The sequence below is a fragment of the Struthio camelus genome, chromosome 9, assembly GCF_040807025.1.
Source record: "Struthio camelus isolate bStrCam1 chromosome 9, bStrCam1.hap1, whole genome shotgun sequence".
Lineage (NCBI taxonomy): Eukaryota > Metazoa > Chordata > Aves > Struthioniformes > Struthionidae > Struthio > Struthio camelus.
In genome coordinates this window covers 33,606,576-33,623,859 of record NC_090950.1, presented here as the reverse complement: position 1 = coordinate 33,623,859, position 17,284 = coordinate 33,606,576, and the positions used below count along the sequence as shown (strand labels likewise).

General features: G+C 43.1%; 2 protein-coding genes across 32 annotated transcripts in view; one reads left to right on the top strand and one right to left on the bottom strand.

Annotated features, from left to right (window-relative positions):
- MED12L (mediator complex subunit 12L) overlaps positions 1 to 17,284 on the top strand; it is a 186,417-nt gene that overhangs the window by 124,940 nt on the left and 44,193 nt on the right. For all 23 annotated transcript variants that reach the window (XR_011142901.1, XR_011142900.1, XR_011142903.1 and 20 more), the window contains 5 exons: positions 10,531 to 10,678; positions 11,276 to 11,394; positions 12,655 to 12,798; positions 13,516 to 13,679; positions 13,959 to 14,090. Coding sequence is in view for 16 of the 23 variants with exons in the window: in XM_068954695.1 (XP_068810796.1) it covers positions 10,531 to 10,678; positions 11,276 to 11,394; positions 12,655 to 12,798; positions 13,516 to 13,679; positions 13,959 to 14,090 (707 nt within the window). In the remaining 7 variants the exon portion in view is untranslated. The remainder of the gene's footprint in view (positions 1 to 10,530; positions 10,679 to 11,275; positions 11,395 to 12,654; positions 12,799 to 13,515; positions 13,680 to 13,958; positions 14,091 to 17,284) is intronic.
- LOC104145038 (P2Y purinoceptor 12) lies at positions 1,754 to 16,447 on the bottom strand. 9 transcript variants are annotated; one of them, XM_068954710.1, is made up of 5 exons: positions 15,449 to 16,447; positions 9,364 to 9,635; positions 8,706 to 8,852; positions 7,828 to 8,420; positions 2,791 to 7,688 (listed from the first exon to the last, which is right to left on the bottom strand). In XM_068954710.1, exon 5 carries the CDS (start codon positions 7,662 to 7,664, stop codon positions 6,642 to 6,644), a length of 1,023 nt encoding a protein of 340 aa, XP_068810811.1. In that variant the 5' UTR covers positions 7,665 to 7,688; positions 7,828 to 8,420; positions 8,706 to 8,852; positions 9,364 to 9,635; positions 15,449 to 16,447; the 3' UTR covers positions 2,791 to 6,641. The 9 variants fall into 9 exon arrangements, with proteins under 9 accessions (XP_009674645.1, XP_068810807.1, XP_009674644.1 ...); XM_009676350.2 differs by lacking the exons at positions 7,828 to 8,420; positions 8,706 to 8,852 and adding an exon at positions 14,032 to 14,061 and having other exon boundaries at positions 1,754 to 2,933; positions 15,449 to 16,099; XM_068954706.1 differs by lacking the exon at positions 7,828 to 8,420 and having other exon boundaries at positions 1,754 to 2,933; positions 15,449 to 16,098.

Below are 17,284 nucleotides of genomic sequence, written 5' to 3'. Positions count from 1 at the left end.
GTATTTCTCTACTACAGAATATGGTAATTCTGGCTCCCTTTTACCTGCCTCAGCAGCAGCAGCAGCTGAAAAACAGATGATTAAGCCTTGCGCTAAACCTTTGGCACACCCCTTGTTCGAGGTGCGACTCAGCCCATTTTGTGGTTACACCCACCCTTACGGGCCGGCTCTTAGCGCTTACCTGTGCGCTGTGTGCCAGTATGAGTTGGTCTGCAGTGTTAAGAAAGAGCATTTTTGATAAGCAGCGGATATGAGAAAAGAAAAGAAAAAATCCCATAATGAAATAAGTTTGCTGTTCTTTAGAGTTTTCATAAAATTTGTCACAACTGTGTTGTTCATTTTGTGTTACTGTCTTTCTCTATAAATAACCTTAAGCACTGTGCAGTGTCCTGCTTTTTAATCCAGACCTGGATGCAAGTGTGTGCTGGGAGTCCTGGAGACCTCTGTGTAAGTTCTGCTAGTATGATTCATTGCAAGAGAAGAGTGAGCTGCAAAGTTTCATGCTGAATTCTTGCCCTAGTGTAGCCAAGGGCCAGGAACTCGGATGTCTTTGGGTGCTTGCCTGGCTGTAGACCACAGCTGACTTACAAACTGGCTTTTACCGTTGTTTAACTTGGTCACCGCATTAATTGCTGTGCTGTGTCAGCAGGCTTAATAAAACATTTTCAGGCGGCTCCTTCCACGTTTCTGTAAGTAGCTGCTAAAGTACGGAGTATTTTAATAGCTAAGAGGTTAATATATGCACTTTTGCTAAAGCAGCCAAGTTAATCCTGTTAAATGCTGTATGTGTGGGGGGGCAGTGGAGTTAATTCCTGAATAGCATTTAATCCTGGGAGGCAGGCGCTATTTGAGAAAACATTGATTTATAGAGAAGTTCAGAACCAATTGAAAGCTAATTGAGGATTAGTTCAGTTTCCAGTGGTAAAAGGGTATTACCGCAAGTGTCTAATGTGCCTAGTGGATAAGATATACTGGGTAATAAATTACTAAGTAATACACGCACCGACCGGCGTGGCAGAGGCTGGGGAAGCCTGAAGGCAGATGTCGTTGACACGCAGTAACCTAAAAATGGCTTGGCAGGAACGTGGCTGCATGGAGCAGCCTGCGTGGCTGCTTTAGGCTGCTGCAAAGACTGACAGGTCTGGAAACAGCACCCGCGGGGTGATGCAGAGCCTGTGGCGCGCGTGAGCGAGAGCTCCAGCTCGCGACGCAGCCGGAGAAGGCGCGAGGCCGTCGGCGGGGTAGCTGCCCCCGGGGGCTCCCTCGTGTTCGGATGCGCGGGCCCGTCCCCCGCGCGGCACCCTACCGGGGGGCAACGCGCGCCGTGGGAAGCGGGAGACGCTGGGGGCTGCTGAGGTGCATTTAATGTGTTTGGGGGAAGTTTTCAGGTGCCGGGATCGATAAGTGGTTGGGGCGCGTTAAAGCAGCGGGAGCTCGGGCGGCGGTGGCGAAGCCCCCGGAGGCGGCAGGCTGCGCTTTCCGTGGGACGTGCTCGATTTTAAACTACAAAACCCCCCGGGTAGCTCTGCGGAGGCAGCACGGCAGCGCAAGAGCGCGCGCCGCCGGCGGGGCTGTTTCTGTTCGGAGGTATCGCAGCGCCGCGGCGAGGCGGGAGCAGCCGAGGCGCGCTGGGGCTCCCGCGAGCGGCGTCGGCTTCAGCGAGACACCGATATCGGCGCATCGGTGCTAAATCAGGCCTTGCAGCGATGGCCTTCTGGCTAGCGAGGCTAAACAGTGAGTGTGAACATGGAAATCCGTCGTGCCACTTTTATTAAGTCATGCTGAACTAGAATCAGCCTTTAATTTTCTACAGCAGAAACAAAACAAATTATTTCTCGACTTCGCTATAAATATGGGAGCAGAAATCCTGGAACTTGGAGCTGCGAAATCAAGAGCCGGTAGCCGACACTCTTGTGTCCAGTTCGGGCGTGGGGTTTGTATGCGTCGTTTTCGTAAGCATCTTTACTTTTCTGCATAATATCTTTTCTACAAATGGTTTGCACAAGAACATGTATATCAAAGGATCCATGCAGACGTTCGTGGCAGCTAGCCACAGCGTGCTTTCCTTGGCCACAAAAAGCTGGTTCTGTAGGCGGCAGCCCATCCTGCCCCTGGTTTGACTTAGAGTGTAAGGGACCCTGCTAAAATGAAATGGGGCAAAGCATAGGAAAAACACGGTAAAAATGATAAATACTTTCCCCTTTATCTTTTTTTTGCTTTTGTTGTCTTTTCTCTGCGTTTTTGTGTAAGACTCGTATACCTTCTTGGCAATAATGATGTAGAAGAGCAGCATGAGGACTAGCACGGTCCAGAAGATGAGCTGGCAGATGTAATTGACAGCTTCGTGCCACTGCAGCCCAAAGGCGCTCTTCAGCGAGGCGCACTTCTTCACGGATTGGGGTGTCGCTTCCTTGTTTGATAGGATCATATTTGGCAGAGAGAGAACAAAGAAGAAGAGCCAAACCAGGCCCGCAAGAATTCTTGCTGAGGTAACATTCTGCACCCAGAACTTCCCAAAAGGTCTCACAATCTTGAGAAACCTGTCAAAAGCAATGAGACCAAGTAGTACGATACTAATGTACATGGTTTCGTAAAATACCACAGCTGAAAAGCGGCAAACGAATGCTTTGAGTTGCCATGGTCCCAGGCCAGAGTCTGTAAGGATCTTCAGAGGAAGCATGAGGGTCATTATCAGATCAGAAACTAATATGTTTTTCAAGTAGACAATGAAAGTTGATGTGCTTGGAATATGGAAGAAAGCCCACAAAGCCAAGCTGTTCAGCGTAAGTCCCAGAAGGAAGACAAACGTATACAGTATTGGGAACACCACGTGGGTAATCCTGGTGTCCCGGTGGCACGGCGTGGAGGAGGGCGTTCCGCTGGAGTTGCTGATGACGCTCTCATTTGCAAATTCTCCCATTGTTTGAAACACACTTGGGGAAAAGGGGAGAGAAAACATAAATCGCAACAGTTTTATATTTAAAATGACATGTTCTTCACTGTGCCTAGCACATGTATATAAACAAACAAAACCCCCTGTCAGTGTATGTACATTAAATAGATCGACCGCTTTTTCCTTTTGGTTCGTATAAAACCTAACTCTCAGTTTATAGACTGATGCTCTCTAATTAAAAGTTAAAAATTGTATATATTCGTTATTGAGGCCTAAGGTAATATAATAGTAAAGTGCAGCAGCAGAATGCCTAGAGGATAGTTTGTCTTTACATGGAAATGTATTTTAAAATATAATAATCCACTGAATAGAAATGTTATGCTTATGGCCCAAAAGCAACGCGCTTCTGGGGAAGCGACTTCTGGTATTTCTTACCAGGCACACACCATTCTTCATTCGCAGTGCAGATTAAAATAACGCTCCTGATCATCCGCCTCTTTTACGCGTTAGAGCCACACTCCCTGCGTGCCCCGTTATGCCGTATGAGCGCGACGATACTGCAAGTACCTGTACCAGCGTGGCAGCGGTGTCCTTGGTTATCTGCTGTTCATGCGCTGTTCCTCTGCTGACAGAAGCCTTGAGCAAAGTATTAAGAATGGGGAAATGTGTACAAAGATGAGACTTTGTCTGCTGGTGATGTGTTGCTTCCTTCCCCATTTTTCATGTATTGCCTTAGTTAGTTAAACACGTTTACTGCTGCCTTTCTCTCTGCCTTTTGCTGCGTGGCAGGAAGTAAAATACTTTTTCCTTCATTAATGAAGAAAAGAATGACCATAGCCATCAAAATAGGTACATTTTTCTGACTTTTTGTGTGGTACAGACCTGATGGCAATTACACTGTGCCATTAAAATTTGGTTCCTTTAGAGGCATGAGATGATAGAACATAGAGCATTTCCAGAAACTTTTTGAAAATAATCTTCACATTTAGCTGAGTTCTTGTTTATGTATGTAAAAATACCTGTATGTTTCTGGATAGTTATAGTCATGAAGTGATTGATTGGCTTATGATTATGATTTATATGAAAAATCTTTTCTTAGTCTACCCTTAAAATGAAATGAAGCACCACAGACTTAATGAACTACAAAATCATGCGCACTGACATATTCAGAGACCCGATATCTCCCCTCTGTAGGCTGAGTAATGGAAAAACTGCATTTCTTTGTATTTTATGTTTTCACTGGAATGACCAGCTAAGAATTGAAATCTGCTGGGTAATAATTTATATTAGAATAGTCAATGAAGAGGAGAAATTAAAACAATAAAGATCCTTAAACTGTGAAATACATTTTCTTTGTGAGACTGTGTATGTTGACACATGAACCTGAGTTTTTGACCTTGACCTCCAGAATGGGATTTCTTATTTCTTTTGGGGTCAGCGTGACCAGGTGATATGGCATGATGATTACAACAACCACTTTCTGGTTCTGGCAAGGCTGCTTTTGCTGCATGGTACGCTTGGCGTTTGTGGTGTTTATTGTGTTCATTTCTAGGACTAGTAAAATCTGTTCTTTTCATCGCCCTGGCAAATACGATATTGAATGCTTGTGAAAAATTTTAGTCCTGGCAAAAAACTACTAATAATTTATTGATCAAGTATTAAAGAGTTGCTTTATTTTCTACTGAAGCGCAGGACTCGGAACACGTGGAACCTCGCGTACTTCTCGGTGCCTAGACCTTTTATTATAAGTTTAACTGAGTCACGTGATTTGTCTTGTATCTTCCTGTCAACTGATGCGACTTAGGGTTCTGGCTCCTTGCTTTCTGTGATGTGGGAGATGGCTTACCTTCAAGCCCTCTTCGTGGGCAGACGTGGATTGCTCTTCCAGGTTTTCGGACTGTGTCTGTATTGACAATAAGTTTGTGTATAAGCTCCTACGCTTGAGTTAAGGTAGCTGTGCGTGCTGATGTCGGTGTTAAAAGGTTGGCAGAGCGCGTAGAGCCTTGAGGGTGACCAAGGTGAAGGTCGCCCTCACCATCATCAGCATTTGACCTGTAGCTAGGTGCCTGACTGGACTGCAGTTCAGGCGTCTAAGGCTCTGTAAAGCTGGGAGTCTGTTGGGATGCCCCAGGACTAACTTCCAAGGCACCGTCTTCTGCCTTTTTTTCCCTGCTCACCTCTTGACTCTGCTCCCAACTTCAGCCCCAAGGGCTAAGTACCTCTGTTTACTGTATCGGTGATTTCCGTTTAGTGCGCAAGACAGCTGCAGTGTCTGTTGCCTACGTATCTCATTTGATCAGAGGGAGGAACTGCCACATAATTGCCGCTCTCTCCCTGTGTAGGTGCAAAAAAACGTGAGGAATGAGCGTTGGCGTGGCAGTGGGGCACTTCGGGTTTCCTGTCCAGGCATCGGTCGGGACCTCATCGATGCTGGGCACCAGCCAGTCACGGAAAACGCTCTCTGAAGTGGCTGACAGCATCGTTTCCAGGGAAATAATGATTCCCAGTTTTTTGTGGTATAGTTCCACAGTGGCTAACTGTAATCGTTGTCAGCGCGTGTACCAGTATAATCCTGGCAGCTCGTGAGAGATGCCTCAACCCTACTGCTGAGCACGAAAATAGTAAGTGGACTGTGTTTCAACGCTTTAGGATGTTGGATGTCAGTCCAGAAAATCCTTTGTGCCCTGCTAAGGACAAGATCGCTTTGTCCGAGAGAGGAGCGATCAGGACAGTTGGTAGGTCAGCTTTTGGTAGGACTGAGCTCTTGCAAGGTGGCGAAACAAAGAACTGTAATTTATTACATTAGCCTCGGATCTTTTTCATATGCGGTTATTATAATTGTTCCTGAAAACATGCTCCCATTTTTTCCACCTTTCCAAATGAAAAGGCATAAGTGCTTAAAATTTTTGTATAGTGCAAACAAAGCTGCCCTTAATAATCAGTAAAGATTTAACCTTGAGTCCTTCTTTCCCTAAAAATCTAAGTAGTATTACATAAAATTGAGATTTCATACATTGTCCAGTATAATATATTATTCTCTATGAAAGTGTACTTTTTTGTTTATTTTCCATATGTTAAGGTGAAATATTTGAAGATATAAACCACATCGAGACACAGCTGATTACAAAATAATTTCCTGTGACAGGCAACCATTAATTACTGGCTAATGTATTCAGAATTGCAAGCATGTAATGCAATAAGCAAAATGTTATTCTCTTACCAAAAATCTGAACAGATAAGTAGATTATCTATATGTGCCCTATATTTCTATTTGTATGACAGTTGTATGCAAAGTGACAACTCTCTGTTTTTAAAAATTACATTTACCATACATTTTATTTGCATCTCTCAGATCTTGTTTTGGCATGGGCCAATTTGGTGTGGCCCAAATTCAGTTATTTCTCTGCAAAATTTCTGCAGCTCGTAATCTCATCTCTAGCATGTCATGACCCTGGCTTAATTTTTCCTTACAGCTCTAACCGTAAGTTTTGACTTTTTCCTAATAGTTCTAACAAGCATGTAGGCCGTGATCAGGTGATGCGCTCTTGCTTTATTCAGACTCTTTAATTTCTCCATTGACATTTTGCAATGAATAATATTAGTTCCAATGTGTTTGTATTTCATCTGTAGGACAAGAAAAAAGGAGTTGGTGAAATTTGAGACGCTGACTTTACCAGAAAGACGACTGGTGCTTTTTTTATTCAAATAAGCATAGATGGCCAAATAGCAGTGTAGTTAGTTCTCAGCTCTATAACGGCGTCTCCTCTGTGTCATCTCTTTCGTTCTGCTCCATCATCTGCGTTCTGAGTTCTGACGGCGCTGTGTGCTTGCACAGCACGTCTAGCAAGGACTTTCTAAAGGATTTGCAAAGAAAAAAGTATATGAATGGATCTAGACAGGCATTTAGTGATGTCAGCCAGAGCGTGCTCTCTTTCAAGTAAAACAAGGTCTTCCGAGCAGAGCATTCAAAAACATCTCTCGTTTGACTCAAAGTGTAGGGGATCCTAGTGAAATGGAAAGGCACAAAACAAATGAAGAACACTGCAATAATGATAAAAACCTTCAGATTTACAGTCTTTTTGGATGCTGCTTTTCCTGTGCGTTTTGTCCTCTTATAGGATTTGTAAAGCTCTTTAGTTATGAGTATGTAACATACAACTATGACTGCTAAATTAAGCCAGAAGATCAATTGACAAATATAGTTTACAACTTCATGCCAGACTAAGCCAAACTCAGATTTCAAGAGAGCGCACTTCTTTACGTTCTTAGGTGTTTTCTTCTTGTTTGTTAGAATCATGTTGGGTAATGAAAGAGTAAACATTGATATCCAAATTGCTGTGGACAGGATCTTGGCACCTAAAAGGCTCCTTGTGGTTGCTGTTCTGAATGGCGAAGTGGCTTTCTGATAGCGATCAATAGTTATTAGACCGAGAAACAAAATGCTAATGTACATGGTGAAGTAAAACACAACCTGGGTGACCTGGCATACAAATCCTCTCAGTACCCATGGCACCAGCTTTGCATCACTAAGGATTTTAAATGGAAAAGTTAGGATCATGAGGATGTCAGAAATTACTGTGTTCTTGAGGAAGATGATGAAATTGGATTTACTGGATATTTTAAAAAAGATCCATGTTGCCAGGCCGTTCATGGTGATACCCACCAGAAAGAGAATCGTATAGAGCAAAGGAAAAATGACTTGACTGATTTTGTTATCACTGGTACAGTTGCTGTCGTTTCTAAAGTAGCTGAAGTTGTTTGCGGCTTTCATTTGCACTTCGTCTTTTCCCCCCTCCTTGTGAAAACAAAAAAGAAAAAGAAATTAAATTGGGAGTCATAGCTGTCGTTAAGACTTTGACCTTTTTAGTCTGTTTTTAATTTTTTCAGGGACGCTTAGGGTGGGGTTTTGGCTGCCGTAAGTGCTTCTGTTTTACCTTGCCGGGGCTGACTTTGCTCTACGCCAAGAGCTAGCGCTAGACGTAGCGGCGCTTGGAACGGGCGTCCGGCCCCCTCGCCCCTGCCGCCGCCCAGAGGAGGTGCGGGCGAAGCGAAGGGAGCCGTCGCCTTCTCCGGGGGGCTGCCCCTCCGCGCTGTCCTTGCCGCCCCGGCCCTTGGTGCCGTTACTCACGACACATGGGGGCAGGATGGGGCTATGGTTTCATAATTGTCTGCACACGTGTCTTCCCAAACGGCTATTTTTTCCTCTGAAGTAGGAGAGAGAAAAGTCCTGTTCTGCGTCCTTCCTAAAGCGGAGAAGGGGTAGTGCGCGCACCGCTTTGGCCTGCGGCTGTAGCAGCGGCGGAGCGCTCCTTTTTATTTCCTTTCTGCTTCGCTGATCATCTTTCTCAGCGGCGTAATTTCAGCCTGACTTTCTAGTCATTCCCGAAGCTGTTCGGTCTTTCTCGCCGTGCCCTGCCTGCTCAGGAACGGCTCCTATCTGCCCGTGCTCAGCCGTGGTTTCACCGAGCACCAGCTTCCCACCGGGGCTTGGGTTCAAAGGGTGAACGTGGCACTCCACAAAGTCGCTCTTTTTTTTTTTTTTTTTTTTTTTTTTTTTTCAAAAGAGGAGGAAAAATAAAGTGAGACACAAGTAACTGCTCTTTAACTGCGCGTATTTAGCAGTTAGCCAAGTGTGTCTGCTATATTTAATGCTTGCACATTTAGTATGAAATCTTCTTAAGGTAAATTATCTGTGGTTTTATTTAGATATGCATTAGGTATTTATTTATACCTTTACTTCTAGCTTGACTCTTTATCCTGTCGCTGTCCTAAATGAGCTGCTTTGTCAGTGCTGTGTTGCAAATAAACTTACAATTTCACTAACTTGAACCAACGTGCAGAAGTTGCCCCGCCGTTGTAGCCTCTCTCAAGGTCTGCAGCGAGTGTTCACGCGCAGCCGTCGGGGAACCTATCGCCTACCGCTGCTCACCTCCGCCTCCCGTGTCGCCATGACATGGAGCTGCGTAACCAAAAAACGCGTTGCCCAGCCTGTCACTCGCGAGCACGGAACAGTTTGCGTTGTGCTGACAAGTAACTGGTAACAAGGACTGGGCTGAAAAACATTGGTTTTAATCTGAAAACCTTGATCGGATCAGATCTGATTCAGATTTGTTGGCTGAAAGAACAGGTAAGAACGTTGAGTCAGACGCAGTGTTGCGTTTTGAAAGCAGTAATTTTTAGGTGTGTAGTGATGCACTTCTAAAAACGGATACGTTTCGGTATGATCTATAGCCTTGTAAATAAGGTGCTTCAGAGTTGAAGCTTTGTCAGCCAATGCTCAGATCTCTGACCTTTTCCTTTTTAAAAGGCACAAAGTTTGATTTCTGTCTGAAAGGATTTGAAAGGAATTTCCAAATTGGCTTTTGTTTCGAATCGTGTGAAAGATTTAGCTGCAGATTCTAACCCAAAAGACACGAGTATTCCATAAATGTGCAAAACCAGACAGAAAATGAAATCAAAGAGAGAATTACCGTCGTGTGCTGTTGAAAAGCGATGAAATGCTCGGGTATGTCCTGGGATGGGAAGTTAATATTGCAGACAGAGGGTCATTTGCTGTTCCTTTTTCTGCACCTTCGGAGCAGGCAGGAGCATTCATGTAGACAGATCCGTCAGAGCAGAGAGCGAGCGGTGCAGGAGCCGTACATCCCAGTCTGAGGGCTCCATCCGCTTTTAAACTGTTTTTTTAGCCAAAGACAGCTGCAAATTCCAGGTGGCGTTTTTAGTGCTTCTGCTTTTGTTTCCTCTAAAGGAGAGAAAGAAATAGAATTTTCAAAAATAATTAGCGATGTACTTCCTGCTTTTAACCTACGCAGAACCACTGTGCTAAAAAGAGAGCGTGTATTTTGTAAGACCATGCAACTTTTCCCGGTGGAGAGCAGCACTCCCACCTGCTGTCATTTTGCCTTCTGGTTGTGTGGTATGTATTATTTAGTATTATTTTGATATATAGCCTCATTTATTTAAAACAAACTTTTGATTAGTCTCAACTAGAGAGAAGTGGCGGTTTATTCGTTCAGAGAAGATAATTGCATTACTGAACAAAGTATTTAGATGTTACATGACTTTCAGAGCACTTCTCCAAGTTTTTATGTACAGTGCATTGCCGTTCCATACTTACGAGAAGCCTGAATATAGTCAATCAGAATTTAAGTAAAATATGCATTTTTCAGTTTCTTTTGGGTATACAAGCTAGAATTTTGAGTTGAGCTGCATCTTTTCTTTGATGGATTTGTATATAGCAAGAAAAATGGCACACAGTTGCTAGACCTCTTGTCTTCCATTTACTAATTTACTACTGAGTATCAATCCAGGTGACAATTTGGAGGATCATTTGTCTCTTCAGTTTGCCCATATAGGTGCATACACAATTCATAATATCACATTACATTTTTTCCCTCTGTATTTTCACCCTGATTTAATTTGGCTCTGCTTCCCCCACATTGATAACCACAGGAGATACTTTTGGAGATGGTCAAGGATTTCAGTGAAGATTTGTTTTAAATTTTGCTGATCATGTTCATGACAGAGTTCACAGCTATTGTAGTCCAGGCTATTCCAGTTTCAATTCTGCAAGTGGTGACAGAAAGAAAAAAAAAAAAAAAAAAAAAAAGAGGCTTTATTCATTGTTGTCTTTTCAGGATGAGTCCTCCAGTCATGAATGTAACCAGCGCATGATTCTTCTTTATGGTGTTGGTAAAGAGCGTGATGAAGCAAGGCATCAGCTGAAGAAGATTACCAAAGATATCCTGAAAATTCTGAATAAGAAGAGTACGACTGAAACGGGTGGTAAATGCTTTAACACTGCTGCGTGGTAGTCTGTAGGGAAGATCATGGGGACGGAGGTGCTTGGCAAGTTGTTTGGAGCCATGCATGCATATAATGCAATTTGGCTTTCATCCCCTTCACAGTCAATCAGCAAAAACTCACTTTAGTCCTACAGCGGGAAATGCCTTCTGTTGTTCTGCCTTTCAGCTGCACCAGTACAGGAAAGGGTTGCTTCAATTAGAAACCCCTATTTTCCATGTTAATAACTTGGCTGGAAACATTTGCATTTAGGCTAAAACATAGACTGTAAGATGTTGGCCTGGAAATGATGCATATTCCTTACTGTCCTAGTAACACTGTACGATTATTTTTCAAGTCTTGTTAAATGTTACTTTTTTTTTCCCCCCCCTTCACTGGAATAACCTCAAAGTAGTTTTTATATTGTTACATGCTGTGGAAGATGTTTCCCAAGTATAGTTGAAAACAGAGGCAAATAGGGTTTTATGTAGTCATAAGGCATTAAGATTTTTATTAATTGTCTTTTAAAGCAGTAATAATGCAAAACTACTAGGGCTCCATGAAATATAAAATGACCAAAATAATTTTTTATCTGTTAAGTTGGGGATGAAGGGCAAAAAGCCAGGAAGAACAAACAAGAAGCATTTCCAACCCTAGAGACTGTGTTCACAAAACTACAGCAACTGTCATATTTTGATCAACATCAGGTGACATCTCAGGTATTTCCCTTGTATAAAATCGTAGCCTTTTAAGTTCTACTGTTGAGATATTAAGTAGGAAGGAAACCTAGGTTTTTAGAAATGTTTTGCGTATACCAGGAACTTTGAGTGCGCTGCTTCTTCAAAGGCAAAAGAAAAATGCTACCGTGGCATTTTAAAAGACCAGCTTTGGTAGACGTTTGGTGGTTTATTTTGGATTTTGTTATTTTGTTCCGTGGTGGGTGTGTGTGTGGTTTTTTGTTTTGTTTTGGTTTTTTTGCAAGATGCTTTCAGGGTTATGATAGATGTAATGAATTTTGTATTATTAAAAATTTGAAATCAGTTTTACATAAATTTCAGTTAACTGCATTCTTTAGGGCTCATCAGTACATTAGGCACTTACCTTACACATATGCGAGAGGTTGGCTGATATGTTACCAGTCTGTATTTATGCAGGATGGTGAACTCTTCTGTGTTTTCCTGCAACAAGCTGGGTATGTGTCTTTGAGAAACGGATGGGTAACGTGGTTTGTTCTTTTCTTGGTATTAGAATTTGTGGTCAACCTTTACCATTAAAAAGCTACTTTAGTGGCTGACTAGAGAACATAAATGATTTGTTTTAAATGACAAGTCTGACTTGTTCGCTTTACATCAAGACTTGAAAGCGTGCAAACGCATCAGCATAGAATTTCATCATTTTATCAGTTACTGTTTTTAAGTACATTTTAATAATCTGAGGCTAGTGTAAGGAAAAAAGTGAATGAGGTATACGCTTGATATGCTATGAAACAATTTCAGAATTGTCTTTGAATCTGGTCTTTTAAATGAGGTTTAGTACGTGTTCTGTTTGATGCAGGATAGCACGTTGGTAGTTATCAGAAAACATTCAATAAAAAAAATCACAATACAGGAAGACTAAAACAAAAATGATTTTGCACTTCCTTTAAAGAAAAATTGCATTTTAAAAATACCCTGCAGAATAAAAATCGTATAGTAGATATTAAGAACAGTTTGACCCTCAGCTGTAAAGCAGCAGCTGGGAAGCAGCAGAACAGCTTTTCCTGTTTTGTTTTGTCACTATAGGAAATGAAACTGCGTTACAGCTGACTTGCAGGATAGCAGGGTAGTAGGTATAGTCTCTCCTTATGCATCGTTTGTTGTTATTTTATGTGCAAAATGCTCTCCCTTGATACTTACCACTTACAAAAAAGGATTTTTGGAACACTGCTCTATTTGAACAGCCCTCGGTTACCTAAGACGTTTAAACGTTTATTTTCACAGATCTCCAGTAATGTTCTCGAACAGATAACTAGTTTTGCGTCAGGAACATCGTATCATCTTCCCTTGGCTCACCATATACAGCTTATCTTTGATCTCATGGAACCAGCGCTGAATATCAATGGACTTATCGACTTTGCAATCCAGGTAGAGAGTTCCCCTTACGCGTAGGTGTGGCAGGGCAGAGCCGCAAGGCTGCGCCTCCCCAAAGCAGCCTCGCAGGCGGCGCGGCGGGTGGAGGCACGCGCAGCCAGGCGGAGAGGGTTTCCCAGCCCGCGGGGACCCGAGACGAGGCGGCATCAGGCAGCGTGAGGCCGGGTGGCCCCGCGCCTCCGGGGGTCTCAGCTGAGGGACAGGCCGCTCGAGCAGAGCGGCGGTTCTCCTGACTCGCTGCCGTGCGCTTCTCTCTGTCTTGGTTTCCTTTCCTCTAAAACAGAGCGCCTGATACTCTCCCTTCTGTCCTGCTTGGGCACTTCAGACTAAACTGTAATTAACAAATGTACTTTTTAGTCAATGGAAGATGTATTTTGTTTTTAAATCTTTTGTAATTAATAAAAATCTGGATTATTCTAGCACACAGTATTTCAGGATGAGCTTCATTGTTTCAGACTAAAGCATTACCTTGCACAGTAAAGTACCTTGATGCAAGAAACGTAGTGTATTTTTGAAGAATAGTTCTGAGGGATGTGTTTTTATATTTTTTTCTTTTAACAGTTTGCTCCTTAGTTCATTCATTCTAGTGAGCAAGGAAACTTTGTTTTGGGTTTCCATATTTGTCTTCCTTGATTGTTTCTTTTTTGACATCGATTTTATATGTTTAATTTTGGAATTATTTTCAATGCATTATTTTTCTTATATTTTTAGCTGTTAAATGAACTGAGCGTTGTGGAAGCAGAACTGCTTCTGAAATCCTCCAGCCTGGCAGGAAGTTACACAACAGGCCTGTGCGTGTGCATTGTTGCTGTGCTGCGGCGTTACCATGCCTGCCTGATTCTGAACTTGGAGCAAGCTGCACAAGTCTTTGAAGGGTTTGTGAGAGCTTTATTTTTCAAAAAAGCATGCCTGGTACTTGCCAGTAAATAAAGCGTATGTGCACGTCCAGGTAGTGAGACCGAGTAACCTCTGCTGTTACCCTCTCGTCTCCGGGGCCTGTGCGAGCGCACAAGTGGCGTGGAACCTGTCAGTCTATTAGTGCAAAGTCTGTCATGACACATCCAGCTAACGGTGGGAAGTGTATGATATTTAGAAGTATGAGACGTATTTCTAAGCAGTGCTGGAATTAACTCAGAGCTGTTTTGTTTCCGCAGGTTATGCGGCGTGGTTAAGCACGTTGTTAACCCTTCAGAGTGTTCTTCCCCAGAAAGGTGCATCCTGGCTTACCTCTATGATCTGTATGTGTCCTGTAGTCACCTACGAAGCAAATTTGGAGACCTTTTCAGGTGGGTGGTAATGGCGCTTTGCTTACTGCTAGCATGTAGGCCACTACAGTTTGAAGCTTCACTTCAGTTTGCTTTCTTTGTAAAATACGCTGTTGCCTTTTGCTGCTTTACCTTTACCAGCAAACTCTTTTGCCCATGCAAACCGTGCCAGGGCTGTGGTCCCAGGTCCTGTGCAACCCTTGCATTCGTGCCTGTGCCTGCTGTGGGGCACCCACAGAGTGTTTGCCTGAGCTCAAGGGACCTCTGTACCGCGCCTCTTTTTTCAGCAGGCTGCTTCGCTGAGCCGTGCTCGCGTGCAGCAGCGGAGGGGCCCTCGCTGCCAGGCCGGCTGCGGCAGAGCGGTGCCCTCGGCCGCGGCACGGGGCTCGGCGCAGCGGGGCGCCCCCGTGGCATGCCTGCTGCCCAAGGCTCCTAAGGGACTGATTTGGTTTCCATCATGTGTTTGCAAATCTGCTATAATAAATACAATGTTGTGCAAAAATAACAAAATCTTAGCTGACACAGCTGTAATATTCTATTAAATATTCCCTTTGATGTGGGGAGAGACACAAACATGTTTGAGTTTGCAAAGTTTTGTGTTCAAGTGTTCACTTCCTTGATTTTTCAATTAAAAAAATATTTTAGGTACCCATACACTGCATTTTTGGCCCTTGGGTTTCAGAGGGGGAGGGGAGCTCTTTCATATGCAGATCTGCTTCTTGTGAGTTACTGCTTTCTCCCCTTGCTCATACACCTGGTTTTAGTTTGCGTATTTCAGATTTGTGGTTTTCACTTCACAGTGAGCAGGAAAAGAGTTCTCAGAGTCTCTTAATATTTTAATGGGCTTATAAATGCATGGGAATAACAGTATTATTTAATACAAGAACTGCTAGGGAAAATGTATGAAATATATATTAAAAAAAAAAGTCATAACTGGATGTTCATTCTTCCACTTAAAACTAGTCTCAAATCTAAAGCTCAGTAATGCAAGAAAAAATAACAAAGCATTTATTTATATTACTGTAGAAGAACAATTGAAAGTGGCATCTAGTAACGTAGGGATATTTGAGGTATTAATTCAAATCAAATAACCTGCATGATACCCTGCACTTCATTTGAAGCCTGTTTTTTTCAGAGCAATGAAGTTGGAAATCCTCTGAAAACTGATAATATCATATATTTTTAACCAGCTCTATATAAGGTAACAGTGCTACGCTTGTGTTCATAGCTTCCTTACCATAACTGAAACAAAAACAGTTGTCTGTAGCCAGCAATTTTTTCAGCTGCTTTCTAGCACACTGCAAGTCCAAATATTTCTCTAAGTCAGTTCAAAGGGACAATAAAATACCGTTCATAAAGGTTCAGAGTTTGAGGCTTACCTTCCTTATGCTGCAGTGCTCCGAAAAAGGCTTCGGCTATTGCTCACAGTATTTGTCGTGGCCTAGCTTTACTGAGCGAGCTGCGTGTTTGGTTTTCGTATGGTCAGTATGTTTAGTTGTGTTCACTAGACTTCCGTTTTAAGTCATTCCTTCACTTTTTTTTAACATCTTATCTTCTGACCACACCCTCAGCGTTACTTCTTGTGGGAAATGCAGTTTTGGAGCCTGTCCTGCTCATGCAGTCAGTGTTATATTGCTTGTCTTAGGGACTTTTTTCTTTAACCCGTGGAGCAGGGAGAGGTCAATGCCACGACAGCATCCTCACAGCTGCATCCGAATTTCCTTGCCCATAGCAGAGACCGTGTTGGAGACTTGTAACGTGACAAGTGTTTTATGCACTGTAGAGTCTCTCTTTTACCAAAAAATGTTCTGAAGCAGGAAGGGCCTTTCGCAGTCAAAGGGGTTTGGTGCTCTAGGCACTCCTGACAATATAATCCCCTGGCTGTGCACCTGCGCTGTCTGCACGTGGCGGGAGTCTTGGTTCTTTGGCGCTCTTTTCTGCGTGGCTCTTCATAGCTGATCCGTGGGAAGGAAGTGTGCACCCAGGATATGGAGGCATGAAAGGTCATTTAGACTGTGCCTGGCATTTGAGGTTTGGGGTATTTGTTTTCCATTGGATTGGTTTGCTTCCTCTGCTAATCAGGATCTAAGATGGATTTTACACTGATGGATACAGGAAGAGGTTAGTGCCAGGCGTTGCCCTTCTTGTAGATGAACAATTCTTCTAATGACCTCTTCCGCCTGCACCTAAACATCTTGGTTAGGAATGAGACCTGTGCGGGGACTTGGTTCTTCTCTCCAATAGCAAGGTTTCCAGGGGGATCCCTGCACTGAGCCCCAGCCTCTGGTCTTCAGTTGGCACGTCACACCCCTTCCCAAGGTGAAAGAGAAGTTTCAGGTGGCACCATGTTTCCTGTGTTGTCTTGTCCTATTTCCAGTATAGTTTTCAAAAAGGCCAAAGGTTTCGTTTATTTTAAATTTAAGTTGATAGGGGTGGTTTTTTGTGTGTGTGTGGGGGGGGGGGGTTTCCCCCCTCTTTTTTTTTTTTTTTTTCCCCCTCAGGAAGGAGGAAGTCTTCCCAGGTAGGACAACTAAGAAAGTTTGTCCCTGTGAATGCTGTTCCCAGCTGTGATGGGAAACCTAAGACAAATGCTTGTTAGAGTATGTGTGTGTGAAATTTGTGTTCTTCACTAGCGGCTCCCTCCCCTCCCCACAAAGAAAGCCATTCAAAATACAAATATTGCTAGCCCGGAGCATTTCTTGATCTTTTGGATTGGTTGTTAACATGAAAATATGACCTTCATGTACCTTTTTTGTATTTACTGGATTCACCTTTCAGGAAGTTGTTGTGTCGATTTTAGATGGCATTCTGACATTTTTCTTATTTAACTCTTCTTACCACTGTTCCAGTTGACTGTACTTCATAAAACATAGCAAAGGGAAGTAGTTATAGACTGCTGTGGGTCACTGGAAAGGCATGCGATGCTCTTGGAAGGTATTGCTATAAAGGAACAGATATGTGGTCGTTTATCCAGCTGCTCAGGATTTCAGTAAATGTCTTAGAAGTGATTTGCAAACTTGGGACTTTATTTGGAAGAAAACTTGAATGAAGTTGGTGTGTCATCCTTACTTCCTGTTAGATGCTCCCTACCAAAAATGAGGTTGAAACTGCATACAGAACGGTAATCAAACTAGGATTTTCTAAACCCGTGTGGTATGTTCAACAGTATTTCTGCAAAATACAGTTTTTTGGTAACTCTCTCTCTTCATCCGCAG